At 36.6% G+C, this 14,176-nt stretch overlaps 1 protein-coding gene across 2 annotated transcripts in view; it reads left to right on the top strand.

Annotated features, from left to right (window-relative positions):
- Positions 1-14,176, top strand: part of GABRG2 (gamma-aminobutyric acid type A receptor subunit gamma2) — a 64,496-nt gene that overhangs the window by 26,128 nt on the left and 24,192 nt on the right. For both annotated transcript variants that reach the window (XM_066196864.1, XM_066196863.1), the window contains exons 3-6: positions 5-72; positions 834-1,054; positions 3,664-3,746; positions 4,363-4,500. In XM_066196864.1, the coding sequence (XP_066052961.1) occupies positions 5-72; positions 834-1,054; positions 3,664-3,746; positions 4,363-4,500 (510 nt within the window). The remainder of the gene's footprint in view (positions 1-4; positions 73-833; positions 1,055-3,663; positions 3,747-4,362; positions 4,501-14,176) is intronic.

Here is a 14,176-nt window from a genome sequence, read left to right as displayed (position 1 = left end):
GCAGTTAAACCAACAATAATTCACACTGACATGTACGTAAATAGCATCGGCCCTGTGAATGCTATCAATATGGTAGGTAAAGGATTGCTCATTTTCCTTGTTACAAAGTCTCCATCATTTTGACATTACAAAGCTTCCATTAGTTCTTAATGTTGTGGCATACCTGTAATATTTTAAAAATCTCATTTTAATTATGGATGGGAGTACTCTATGAGCTATAAATCTGTACAAGCCAGAATACTGAGCTATATGCTGACAAAATGCAAAAATAATAGTCTTAACATATCCTCACATTTTTTACGTGCTCTGCTTTCAAATGCTTTGTAACAGTTTAACTCCGGTAAAACCAAGCTTCCAGATTGCTACAAAATCGGGAAAACCATTAATGAGTGATATTACGACTCTTGCCACCAAGAAATAATAAGTAAAAGGCCTAGAACTTCTCCAGAGACTTCTCCATTTCTGAGATAACCAGAGGCACAGGCAATTAAGTCAGCTCAAGCTTTTCCCATCCTGGATCCAAGGAAATGAGTAATTTTTCTCTGACCTGAGCAGGTTCAGGCCGAGATGTGGGGACACAGAATAAGAAAGGTGCATACAACACTCACTTGCACCTCAGTTTTACCGTCAATGGTAAAATGATAAATTATTTTTATAATAAATGTTTGTAAAGCATGCCTCAAAGCTTCACCAAAAGAGATTGGTTTTGTTGTCTCTAGTATCACCTTTGGTAGCTCACAGTTTTTTTCATATGAAATTAAGGAAAGCATATCAGGAGTTGTGTGGAATGCTGAGTGCTATGTTTTCATCAGTATTTCTGGTTAACACAACAGGAATATACAATTGATATATTTTTCGCCCAAACGTGGTATGACAGACGTCTGAAGTTCAACAGCACTATAAAAGTGCTCAGATTAAACAGCAACATGGTTGGGAAGATCTGGATACCAGACACATTTTTCCGAAATTCCAAGAAGGCTGATGCCCATTGGATAACAACTCCTAACAGGATGCTCAGGATCTGGAATGATGGCAGAGTCTTGTACACATTGAGGTATTTATACCTAACTTTCATTTCATTTTTTAAGGAATGCCAAAAAGAAAAATCCTGTGAATTTGAGTCATTTGACATTACCCTCAAGGAAAAAAAATATTGGCTTTTCCTATATATTTATGCAAACAACCCAGAAAATGGGAAGAATTTAGAAAATATCAATTGTATGAAATTTAGTTTATATTGGCACAATAAGAAGTTTTATTTCTTCTTACAGATTGTACTGTCTTGCTCTACAATACTCACCTTCTTATACTGACATTAATATAGGCATTTTTATAGTTACTACCCTTCATTTTCAGGTATTTTATATTGTTTGCCTTTTAATTTGTTATTGTGTTAAACTGATAAATGGGAAATCTCCTTGAATTAAGAAGATGATATAAAAGGAGCTGTTACATACATCAAAGGCCTCTTATTCTGGATTGTTTACAATTTAACCAGATGAAACTCCACCCTGAAAAAGCAATTTATTCCTCAAATATCTTAGACAACTAAGATTTTGCCATCCCAGCATTGAATATTTAACTCTGACATATGGATATGCCCCATTCCACCAAAATTTTTGTGGATGTGAACTTGATATGCTCAACCTGTCCAGGTTCCTCAGTCTCATGTATAGTTTTTCTTTTAAGTGAAATCAGCTTTTCAATAATTAAGTTATGCATATGCCATATATAAAAACTTAAATATCATACTCCAAATGATCATAAGATACTTCCTACATGTGAAAATCCTGTGGGGTTTTTTTTATACTTTTTCTTGCATGTGATATAATATTCAGGTTTATGTAAAATAGAGATAAACACAGCCTTTTTCAAGAGAATTTTTATTTTAAAATGAGAATATAGAATCAAAGATGATAGACATAAGATTACCTGAGTTTTAGATTGCATTTTGTCAAAGTGTTTTTTGCTTTTACTTCATCGGGTGCCAAAAATAAAGTTTTGGAGAAAATTACACTCATAATTTTAATGAATAGATGTGAGGCTGTGGTTAAGACAACCTTTTAATGTTGCAACTGTCTGAATTACAAAAAGGAGTCTTATTTCATAGTGATTTCACATTTATTGTATATTGCGTTTCCAGAAGAGATAATAGAATAATCAGAATTGAAACCCAATGCAAATTAAAGTTAGTCTGATAAATATGAGCCTGGATCCACTTTTTGAATGTTAAATTTGGACTTGGCTGCACTACTAGTCTGTTTGGATTTTATTACCTTCCTCTTCAAATTCCTCGGTTTCTCTCACTAGAAAGAGATTTATCTGGTGGAACTTGGAAAGAGGTATCTGCTATGAATGTATATTTAGTTGTGCTGGTGAGTCACAGCAAGCACCAAGGATTCAACCTCAATTAACCCAGAAATGAAATGTGATCGTATCACAGCCAGGATTCTGTCCTGAACAGGGATCCTGAAGGACTGGTTGTATTTTTCTCAGTCATCTCCCCCAGGTTTAAGAACCACCCTGCCCAGCAGGAAATCAAGTATCTTTGGTACTGAAGATGATGAAAATGAGAAGAAGAAGGGAAATAGGGAAATTAGATTTCTTCCTAAATCCCTAATGCAGAAAGGTCGCCTTTGGACTTCATTACCTTGGAGGTTCCAGCATTCCTCTGCATCCCACAGAATGAGACTCAGGGTCATTTGCCCACAACACCTTCATTCAGGAACCTGAAGACAAACCAGGGCTCATCATTTAAACACCCCAGAATCAGCAATGACCAGAAACCTACAGCTTTCCTAGAGACACATCGTGGAATAAACATTTTACCCCGCCCTTTTCCTTTTTCCATCTCTCACCTCACCTGTTCCCTCTCTTCCAAAGTCCAAGTCTCCTGCAGCTCATGTCTGGGCTGGGAGTGAATGAAAAATGGGAGAGTTTTTAGCTGGAGAAACACCAGAGGGTTCATTTCATCTTACCTGGGATTTCTAAAAGTAATTGTCTTTACCTGAGCTTAGTACCTACACTTCCTGAGTTATCATTGAGACTCTTTTCATATTCAGTGGAGACAAACACCTTTTGGTACATTTTTTTTCTGGTTAAATTTAAATGTCTTATTTTGGAGTGAGTGGAAGTGTATCCTCAGAGCACCTCTACAGTAGCTGTGAAGGGAGTCTAGATGGCTGTCTTGGATGCAGATGTCTAAATTTGGACTCCTATCCATCATTTCTGAAATAGAATTTTTGTCATGTAAAATACATTTTCCTAGTGCATTATGGCATGTTGTGACACAAAGATTTGTCACTGCTCATGAGATGACCTGTAAATCTACTTATGGATTTGTCAGTCATGAGTAATGCTGCCATTTCAGATGCACAGGAACAGAACTTTACTACCTTCTTCCATTACACAGTCCAGAAAGTAGATGATCAGGGTCTATGGAACCAAAAAAGAAATATTGCTTAGCAGTAACCACGATGTCTTCCTATGCTTGGAATATTCCAATAACTACATAGATGGCAATAGTTTGCTCTCTCTATATATAGCGTTTGTATATTTTATAGCCAGTGTCCATATTAGTAAGAACCTTGCTTTGCCTGCCATGTAGCTTTCAGGACAAACTTCTGAAGTGTATTCCCTATATCCTGATCTCTTTCTTCTCAGGCTGACAATTGATGCTGAGTGTCAGCTACAGTTACACAACTTCCCAATGGATGTTCACTCCTGCCCACTGGAATTTTCAAGCTGTAAGTAACATGCTTAGAAATATTCCTTTTTCTGACCCACACTGAACTTCCTATTATAAATTTATTTTTACATGCTTAGAGTCAGTGAAGGTCATGCCCCACTGGGTTTTACTTTTATTTTGATCTTTTTGTCAGTACATGTGTCATATATGTTCACAAATATTACGCTTTTATCTGAACATAAAACAAGAAATTTTTACTTTCAGCATCAAGGTATCCTTGCCTTCCACTTTCTGTCTGTGCAAAGGTGTTTTACTATCGCACAAGTTGGAGTCAAGAGTTTGCCATTTTGTGGTTAGATCAAGACGTGAATTCCTGGTCCAGCTGCAGATGGATCAGGAGGATGGGCAAAATTGCATCCTATTAGGTCCGCAAAAGCGGAAAACCTATTTTGGAAAAATTTATCTCAAGTGTTATAATTTATAATTAATAAAATGTGACATTAAATAAAAGACACTAGTTAGAAACTTGAGAAAAACATATCTATAATTTACTTGCAATATGTTTCTCCAGTTTTTTTCCCAGAAATAGATAGTAGTATTTTTACTCCCCAAAGAACCCTAAACCCTATCAGTGACTATGAAACCAAGCATTCTGTGTTTTCCATTGCAATAAGATGGGTACCCCAGAGAGGAGATCATTTACCAGTGGAAGCGCAGCTCGGTGGAGGTGGGGGACACCCGATCCTGGAGGCTCTACCAGTTCGCCTTCACAGGGCTCAGAAACACAACTGAGGTGGTGAAGACTACTTCAGGTAAGACAACTGAAGGGTTTGCCTCCAGGTTCAATTGGGATTTTGTTAACAGAATTAAACCAAGAAAGAAATCTCCGGTTAGAACTTAGCTTTTACACTGCACTGAACAATTATGGGCTTTTCAACGTCTATGGAACCATCCAGGCTTTGGCATTTCTGAACTCTTCGCAGAAAGAAAAACCAGTTGTTGTCTGTTGTCCATTCTTTTCCTCCAAAACAAAACTCTGTCAGGAGAAAGCCACTACTGCAAAGAGTGCGTGGGTGACTGCAGTGATGGACTGCACAGCTTCTGTGCAGAAAACAGCAGAACTGAGCCACTAAAGGGTGATCTGACACTGAACGGAACATTTGACAACCCCCTTCCCACTGCCAGACACAGAAAGTAAGCCTGCACAGAAATGAAACTCAAGTAAAGTCCCAACCTCTTTACTACAGAGGCTACAAGTTTATTTTGTTCCTAAAAATAAAGCACATTCAGCTCTCATTAAAGAGAACAGCCTTACAAATCAGAGTCTCAGATGGCTTTCCTTCGTATTTCTATCTCCTTGGAAACAAACAGTAGAATTTAGAATGATAAATGAGGAAGTACTCAGTGTTTAATAAAAATACAATTTTAACCCTACTAACTAAACAGAAAAGTATATTTTTCTAGACATATATATTGTTTTATTTCTCAGTGGAAAGAAAACCATTGACAATGAGGAGGGATGTAAAGGGGAACTGCATATTAATATTCTTGTATGTGCATGATATCTCTTGTGTATCATTTCTTACTTTCAAAAAGAACAATGGAATGTAAGCAGGTTGGGTTTTTTCCAGGCTGCTTCCAATTTTTACCTTACTTTATAGTTCTGGCAAGTATCTGATTTTAAATTCAGACATCTGTGTTTATTCTGACTTTATAAATACCCCCACCCATTTTATTTCTAAAAGGCAAGCATTGCTGTTACATTCAGAAAGGAAAGCGAGATACTCCAGAGTTGAGAGGAGCCTGCTGTACATTACAGAGGAGAACAAGCAAAGAGATGGAGAATTAATTCAAGTTCCTACTCCTGAATCTCTGGGCATTAAACACCAATGATGTGTTCAGTCTCATGAGCAGGGCAAAACCAGAATGCAGCAATGTATGCCTCATGTAGTCTTCTGCCATTTTAGCCAGGGAAAGTATTTAGTCAAGTATTCAAAAAAGCATTTAACTTTTCTCATTTTCTCAGGAAAACAAACAAAAAGGTGCAAAAGAGGATAGGAGAGCAGCATGTTTGTGAGCCATAGCTGCTAATAACCACCATTACACAGGGCTCTCAAAGCAAAAATATAAGCAGTAATAAATACATCTCCCCTCAGACAGCACAAATGGCAGCATTGCACCCAAGTGTGCTTCCAGCCTCATCCTGCCCACGTTGAAAACTAACTGTATTTCAGACTTAATTTGAGTTTCTTCTATTTGCTATTTGCTTTAATTTTCTGCTTGAGCCATTCTCTAATCAACTTTTTTTATTTTTATTTATTTTTATTTTTTTTTTTAGCCAGAGACAGAAAATAATAAAATCTTAACAAGCTTCCTACACCCTGACTGAGTGCACTGGTGACTCAAAAGCATTCTCTAATGTTCTGTTAATGTGAACAGGGTGCATACCGGGAAATTTACAGTAAAACATAAAAGAGAAAAAACATCCCTTTCTTGTGCAAAGAAAACCTTTCTTTTTTCAGTCTATAGTCATTCAAGCTTTGAGTACTCCATAATGTAGCATCCATAGTTTTTAATATGATGAAACACACAAGTCCATTTTATTTGCATTAAAATAACGTAATTAGCAGCTAGCATGCACTTTAAAGCAGCGACAAGTTCTCACTCAATTCCTAAGTCAAAAAGCACATGAAAGTTACTCAGCCGGCTGCTGCTGCTTTCACATGCCTGCTGTGTATAAAAATTTGGAAAAAATGTCCAGTGTATGCAGTATTTCTTCTGTTGCAGTTACCCTGTGTTTGATTTTCATCACTCCTCTTGTTTTTACAACCGCAGATATGCAAAGCTAATTTTATTTTGATCTAGGTGTAGCATAGAAATAATTAGAAGGCATGGAAAAAAACCCAAGAACATAGCAGTTGACATGAATCTGGTCTATTTCCTCCAAATATTTTCTTAAAGCCTGCAGAGCCTAAAGGGTCTTCATGGCTTAAGTGACTTACTAGCATGCTGGAAACTATATTAAGTCCAGTATTCCTCAGCCAGACTCACAGTCTACCTATAATTGCACTCTTAGCATGCGCATATTTTCAATGGTTTCATGAACAGTAAGGACAGAAAAGGATTCCAAGTTTATTAGCAACCTAGGTGCAGCCTGAGTACCCCAGCTAAGTGTTTGAGCACCCACAGCTAAAATAATCTTGACTTTTTATGCGATTACTTTCAGTGCAGAATTTCAGTACAAACTAATGCCAGTGCTTTGGTGGAGATAGAATCTGAGGTACAGTGGAGGAGGTAATGGAAAAATTAATGAGATGTTGGAAAGAGGACTATACTATACTCCCACAAACTCTTCCCCAAAATTAAATTTAGGTGAAAAAAAAACCCCAGGGAAACCAGAACACAAGAAGGGGTGTTAGAGAATACAAAATTGAACAGTTAGAGAACAAAAGCATCTTGGGGCTAGTATTAAGGCATTTGAAACTGGAGTAAACTTTCAGTGTCTCGATTTACTCAGTTTCAAAACAAATTCTTGTCTCCAGATTTATACCTTGCAGCAACCAATACCTTCTCCTCCTTGGGGGCTATTCTTGGTTGGTGTCTGGAGAGAGAACAGGATGGCTCAGATTTGGCCATTACAAACTCCACCACTCTCTTTCTGTCGTGTCAAAGCTGAGCATTTGAGCTGTGGGCTGGGTTATGTGCAGAGTAGGACAAGGCTTGTTTGAGTGTAAGCTTCCTAAGACCTGATGGTCTTGCTGAAATTAATACATTTATCTGCTGCTCTTCCTTTGCACGCACTGCACAAGATTAACTCAAAGGGCCAGATGTCAGAATTCTGTCCCTTAGTTAGCAAATCCAAGCAACAGCTGAAAAAAGCCAACTGGATATTACAGACCATCCCTCTACTTCTCTTTTCTGGAGTAAGTCACCCTGAATTACCAGCTTGTTTCTCTCCAAACTGAACACCTACATGCAACATTAATTTTTTTTCAAAGTCACTGACCAAGCAGTAAGAAATGACTTAGCAAATGGAATCCACTGTCCAGTAATAGTGGGGACTCAATAAAGTTATAAAAAAGCTATCTCGTCTGCCCTATAGACATTTCATTAAAATAACTAAATAGTCTATATACATTACCTGCATATATTTTTTGCTTTTTCACTAAAATCTACTTTCTCTAAACAGCATTGGTTTAGTTTAGATTATTGCCAATAGAGTACACGTTGAGACAGTATCATCTGAGTGATATAAACTATTACAGTTGACTTCACACTCTTCAAAACTGAAATGGGTTTAAGATATTTTGTATTATTGAGGCATGTCAATAATCACTGCTCAAAGAATGGGTATCTTATTAAGAAACTACCATTTCTTGGGGATGACCTTTTTGCTCACAGTTTAAAGCCCCATCCACTGAATGACAATCAGATTCTCCAACAAAAATGGGATGAACTGACGGAAAAGTCGTGAGAACAAAAATTCACCAATTGCAAAATTTGGATGCACGCTACTGCGAGTAGTTCTTACAAAGAATGCAACAAGTGATACAGAGGTATAAGATTTGCAAAATATAGTGCACACATGGTTTATATCAAGAAAGACATGTTGCACTTTGGGAACAGGAAAATAGGACATTTCAAAAATTTTAATTAGTTACTTTATTTAAAGAGGGAAAGATTATAGGAAGGAAATAATCAACTGCACAAATATAAAAACATCAGTAGCTTTGCAAAAGAAATTGGAGGGCTGTAGTAGTCCACAAAGGACAGAGAATGTGATATTATTGCAAAAACCTGCCTCTGGGATGTATTACTCAGCATTGTGTGTTGACTTGAGAGAAATATTCAATGTGCTGCTCTGTGAAAAATGTATGTCAAATGGTTGTTGCATTCTGCTTGATTAATAAAAAAACCCCACTCTTAAGTGCAATATTTTGAGAAAGACAGGGTAGTGCAGGGGAATATAGCAAGTAATGAGTTTAGAATAAACATGACTTATGGAAATACTTGGAAATGTGGAACTAGTCTGGAAGAAAATATTATTGATGATCAAAGGAGTAAAACAACCATGCTGCTTTTAAACCATAACAAAGATCAACACTATAGAGAGTATTTAGGAAAATAGTGGAAACACTAAAATCAGAGAGTTTACGAAATCATACCACAGACCAAGAGAAAAGGAGCAGCTTAAATCTTTAAATTCTTTCCATCTATAGGTTTCCGTGAATTTCATACAACTCCTAGATAGAGTGCACTTCTACTCACCATTCCAGTTGTTTTGAACATACTAAATATTGTACTATGCAAAACAGTTTGTAAATGTGTAATTATTCAGGACAGATGGAGTTTCTGGTATTCCCAGTTCATTTCTGTGACTGGGTAGTTCCTTTTTTTAGACCAGACATTGTCTACTGCTTATTTACAGAGCCTGCCCTGAATTTTTAATTAGATACAAAGGCCTTATAAGACTAATAAATAGCAGTTCAACAAGCTGCACAGGAGCCACAAGGTTGGTCAGGCAATATTTGTAAATACCTTTTATCTTCTTCCTTTTCTGTGTTTTAGAAAGCTCTGCAATAGAGACTATCCATTGCTCATAACGGATAAAAAAATCAGGAATTAGATATTCATCTTGCTATGCATCTATTAAACCGCACAAGTAAATCTTGGTCTGGTTTCTGTTTTATCAGGAAAATGTGGTCAGGGCTATTATTTTGTGAAAGAGAATGTATTTTCAGGCTTTTATACTTTATTTCAATGTTGTATCCTAATGAATTGAACTGTTGGCAGATATGCAGTCCCCAGAGGTTTCATAATGCTAAAAAAACCCCAGGAGTCTTCTTCTGCTTCTTTATTAAGGCAAAATATGACAGCTGCAAATTAGATTTGTGGATCTACATTGGGAAAGAGTCCTGGCATTAAAAATGGGCATGAGTGGATTGCCACTGCACCAAGAACCTCCTGCCAGCCCCATTCGCAGCCTCAGGTTCTAGGATGGGTTGCCTGTAGGATATGGCATTACCAGGGAGATCCCTCTGAGGACTCAAAACATTTCCGGTCTGAAGATTTTGATCTAGTGAATGGGTACAAAGTACTACTACCTGCATCTTGCTTTTGGCAGTGTTTAAACACATTTGTGTCCATTTTACAGAGGAGCAAATAATGATGTAAGCTGTAAGTCACAAAAACCCAGATGACTTTTAAAGTGTTCTGTGTGTTGTTATTGTTCTCTCGACGGTATGGAAAGGTATTTATCCCAATATCCTTATTTTTGAAAAAGCTATATTAAATTACTACCCTAAACATGCTTGCTGAAAGAGTACTGTCTCTGTAGGACAGTGAAACATTTAAAGTAGAAGGCAGACACAATGGACTGAAAACCCTATTTTTATGTTTGCTGCCTCAATGGAAATCCTCAATTCTAAGCCAATATCCATAAAATAACCCTAAAACACTTTAATAGCTACACCTTAAGATTTTAGTCCCATTATGAATAGCTACCTATCCAAATAAGAGTGTCAACAGGGAATGTTTTGCTTATAAATTATTATTTTTTTTATTCAAACTCTCTCTTATTTAAACTTGCATGAACCACCACATAACTTCATCCAAATATCATAATTTGAAAGAAAACACAGGAGGAGTTGAATTATTTGACTTTCATATTATACCATTAAAAAGGGTTACAGACAGTTCAGTAAGCAGAAATTCATCTGTGGTGACAGCTTACAACAGCTTGATATTGCTCTTAGGGGATAAAAAACAGTCTAAGGTAACTACATTTGCATATTCTTTTGGAGAATAATGGATGAGATATTTCTAAAATGTGAACAACAAATTTTTCGTAAAATAATCCACATACTCCTGCTGGTCAGTCATGCATCAAACTATACTAATTAATGAACATTTACTAAAGTTTAGCTGTTGAATAATTGGTTCACTGAAAATAATCTACATTTCAGGATCATGTCTTCAAAGAGTAAAACTGAGATACAATTCCCTTCATCCCCTGCCTTTTGTATATTCCAAATTATTTTCAGTTGGTTAGTTGTGTGGCAAATAAGAATTTACATAAAAATTTAAATGACTGAATAAACAAGCTAATTCAGTAAACAGGCATTTTGAGTCCTCCCTGTCATGCAGACTTCCAAAATCTATGTATGTGTACTTGTTTAGAACTACAAAATCAGAACTGCTTAGTACCATTTATCCTTATGTAATCCCTGTAGGTACAGACAAGGCTACAGGGACAACCCAAAGGATTCCCAGGACAGTGAATAGCAGAGGCCTGACCTGGAAGGGCTGAGAAGGACTCAGGGACAGTTTGAGTCTCTTCTGTTCTGGCTGCTTCAACCCTTGGCTAAAGATCTACACAGTTGCCTTCCCACTTCTTTAGTTGTTTAAACACCTCTCTGTTTATCCTTTGCTCTGTAGTTTCTTTTCAAATCACCCATCCTGTGACAGCACAGCAATAGGAAAACCAAGGCCATCTTAACGGCACAGGCCAAGGCCATGGAATTTAACACTAACGCCATATCCAACAAAAAAGCCTGTGGATCCAAGCAATAGAGATAATTAATAGGCAGGGTTTGCCTGGTGTCAGCTCTGTGTTATGACCACAATAAAAATGATCTTGCCAGTTTCTGTGGCAGGGGCAGTTGCACGTACACTCCCATCACCCTGCTGGCTGCTGTGAGAGTCCTGGGAATGGTCTGGATGGGAGAAGGGAGAGCCACCCAGCCAGGAGTGGCACTGCAGGGACATCATCACCCCTTGGAGTCACTGCAAAAAGCACTTGGAGCACACTGCACTCTGCAATCTCTTTCACAGTGATGAGTTAGATCTTTGTTGGTTTAATAGGCAGGAAAAAAAAATCTAACACTATTCCTAGGGAATCAATGTGTTTAAAATCCTCACAGACTGAGAGAATCTGACTTTTCTGTTCAGGTTTGTATCTACAGAGATTCAGGTTTAGGCATTCAAATCCAACTGCTTCTAACTAATCATATAAAGAGTTGAAAGGCTCTTTGATGATTACTTTTCATCATTTGAGAGAAGTTAAAGACGTTCTTCAAATTCCAGTCACTTTAATTCAGCCTTTTTTTTTCACTCAGTTTTTTCTAGACTCAATGTCAACTGACTCACCTGATCAAAACAAAATCATGACTGCCCTGGGGAAATGGGTTGTTGGGGCCTGAAATCCTCCTTGTAATCACTCCCCAGTTGAACAAAGATTCTTGAGGGTCAAGGTTTTTTTCTAAGCCTGTCTTTCATAAGGTTTTCCATATCTAAAAGCATGCTTGCTAGAGCTTAAACTGAGCTTCAGAAAGGTCAGATAAGGATAAAAAGAATTAATATACAAGTAACCAGAGAATGAGGGATAATGTGGGATCTTACAAGCATTTTCACTGAACTTATTGCTGAGTAATTACAAAAACACAGATGTTACAAGCAAGATTGGTTTTGCATTAAATATACTTCTGTAGATGTGATAGAACACTGTCTTTAAATAATATTTGTTCATTTAATAGCAAGAAAATAATTAGATCTTTTCAGATATTTGAATTATTAAAAAGAAAGGAAAACAGAATTTTGAATGTTTCTAATTTTATGACAAAATCAGCAAGTTAAGAGGGTGAGTCCATATCTTAAAACATTTCCTGGACATAACTAAGCCTAAAAATTCTTGTGATGCCTCTTATACCTCTATGAATATATTTTCATAAGTACTGGTGACTCCTTGAGACAAAGCATATTATCCCAACTCCCTTCTGTAATTCCTGTTTGGCAGTGAAATCATCCTGTTCTAATGACTGAGTGACCTTCAAAAACATCACAAGAGAAAATCATTGCAATGTCACTCTTGCCAGTTGCAGCGAGATCTAATTATAATGAATTGCAGGGAGAAATCTTTGGTTCAAAAGGATCAGACCAGGCAATGTGGTAGTGAAAGAATAATGTAGAGTCACAATTACCTTAGAATTAAAATAGTCTGAATATTAGGCATTTTTAAAACAGGCAATAACCATGTTTAAGTAACTGATATAAATAAATATTTTTAGTGTGCTGTTCAAATAACTAAAGTTCAAGTAATTCTATGATAAATTGGAAGGTTCCTGAGCACTTCATCCTTTCATCTGCAGAGTACTAGATAATCTCTGTAGCCTGTAAACTCATCAGTGTAGCACTGACAGTCAATTTCTGTATTGATGTTTCACTTCCAGATCCTTTTTTATGTCAAAAAAAGATGTTTGTTGTACAGTGATTATAGGATAAAGTCTTGGACATTTTCTTCCCTTGGCCTAATTTTTATTATTCATCATCTTCCTCCTTTCTCAGTGGAGAAAAATTAATTCATTAGGATGTTTGAAGATGACGACAGCTTATTGTTCATAATGTGTATAGAGTAGGGATAGTTCATTTGAAATAGGTTTAGTTTTGCCTGGGGCACATATATGTCCTAAATAATAAACATATTCCTCTACGGCTGTTCTTACACAGTTAAATCCCTTCACTTTGCAAGTGCAATTCCTAGTTTCTCAAACCCCTGTCATTACAGTGCATTTTCAGTAACCTACTTATCCAAGATGCTGTTTTGTTGTTGTCACTGTATTTGAATAGATATAATTGAAAGGCTGGTTGGAAAGAAGACATACAAGTCTGTGTCACATGTAACGAGATCCAGGCAGCATCCATGGGAGCTAATAATACTCAAATCCAGCCGTATGTAAAAAAGACATGCAAAAAGAAAATAAAACTAAAATAACGCCACTAACTTTGAAGAGACCTTCACAGTGAGTTTTGATTTTTGATTATTTTTATCAGACAAAATGGGAGAAACAAAAAGAAAATACATTAGGGTGTTCAACGAAAATGTGTACATGATGTACAAACTACTGAGACTCTCTGCTGAACCTTGTGACTACAAAATATTCTACTTACATTTTTAGAAACATGCTACCTACAGTTCCAAATTCCATCCTACAGTGCTGACAACACACTCTCACAGAGGAATAGAGTAGCCTAACACTATGCATGGTCATAATGTTCAAATAGCTGTCCTCATCATTGTATATTTCTCAGACATTAACTCCTCATTTTGCATTGTTAAAACAAATTCTGATTTGTAAATAGTGTGTGTTTTAACATTGCCTTTGAAACAAGGCATAATTGCCCTCATTTCAATGTACATTACAGAAGCTAAAAATATGCCACTTATCTCAAAAAGTGATACAGTCTATTAAGTGAGTTCTTTGCTACACTCAAGAAGATTATATAATTAAGGCTAAAGAGCTGCAGGATAAAATTTATGTAATAATACTTTCTTGTATCATGCCCTACATAGGAGAATTTGAAAATATTTTTCAAGATTTAATGTGTAAAGTGCCACCCTTCGTGTGCCTGAATGCTACAGACTAGAAGTGTTTATGAAATTTGTCTATAATTGCTATTTTTGTTTCTTGTCTATTGTTCCAAGAATTGAGA

Source organism: Chamaea fasciata, unplaced genomic scaffold (genome assembly GCF_029207755.1).
Source record: "Chamaea fasciata isolate MVZ Bird 193981 ecotype frontalis unplaced genomic scaffold, bChaFas1.0.hap1 SCAF_15, whole genome shotgun sequence".
NCBI classification, from domain to species: Eukaryota; Metazoa; Chordata; class Aves; order Passeriformes; family Sylviidae; genus Chamaea; species Chamaea fasciata.
This window is presented reverse-complemented; position numbering and strand designations above follow the sequence as displayed.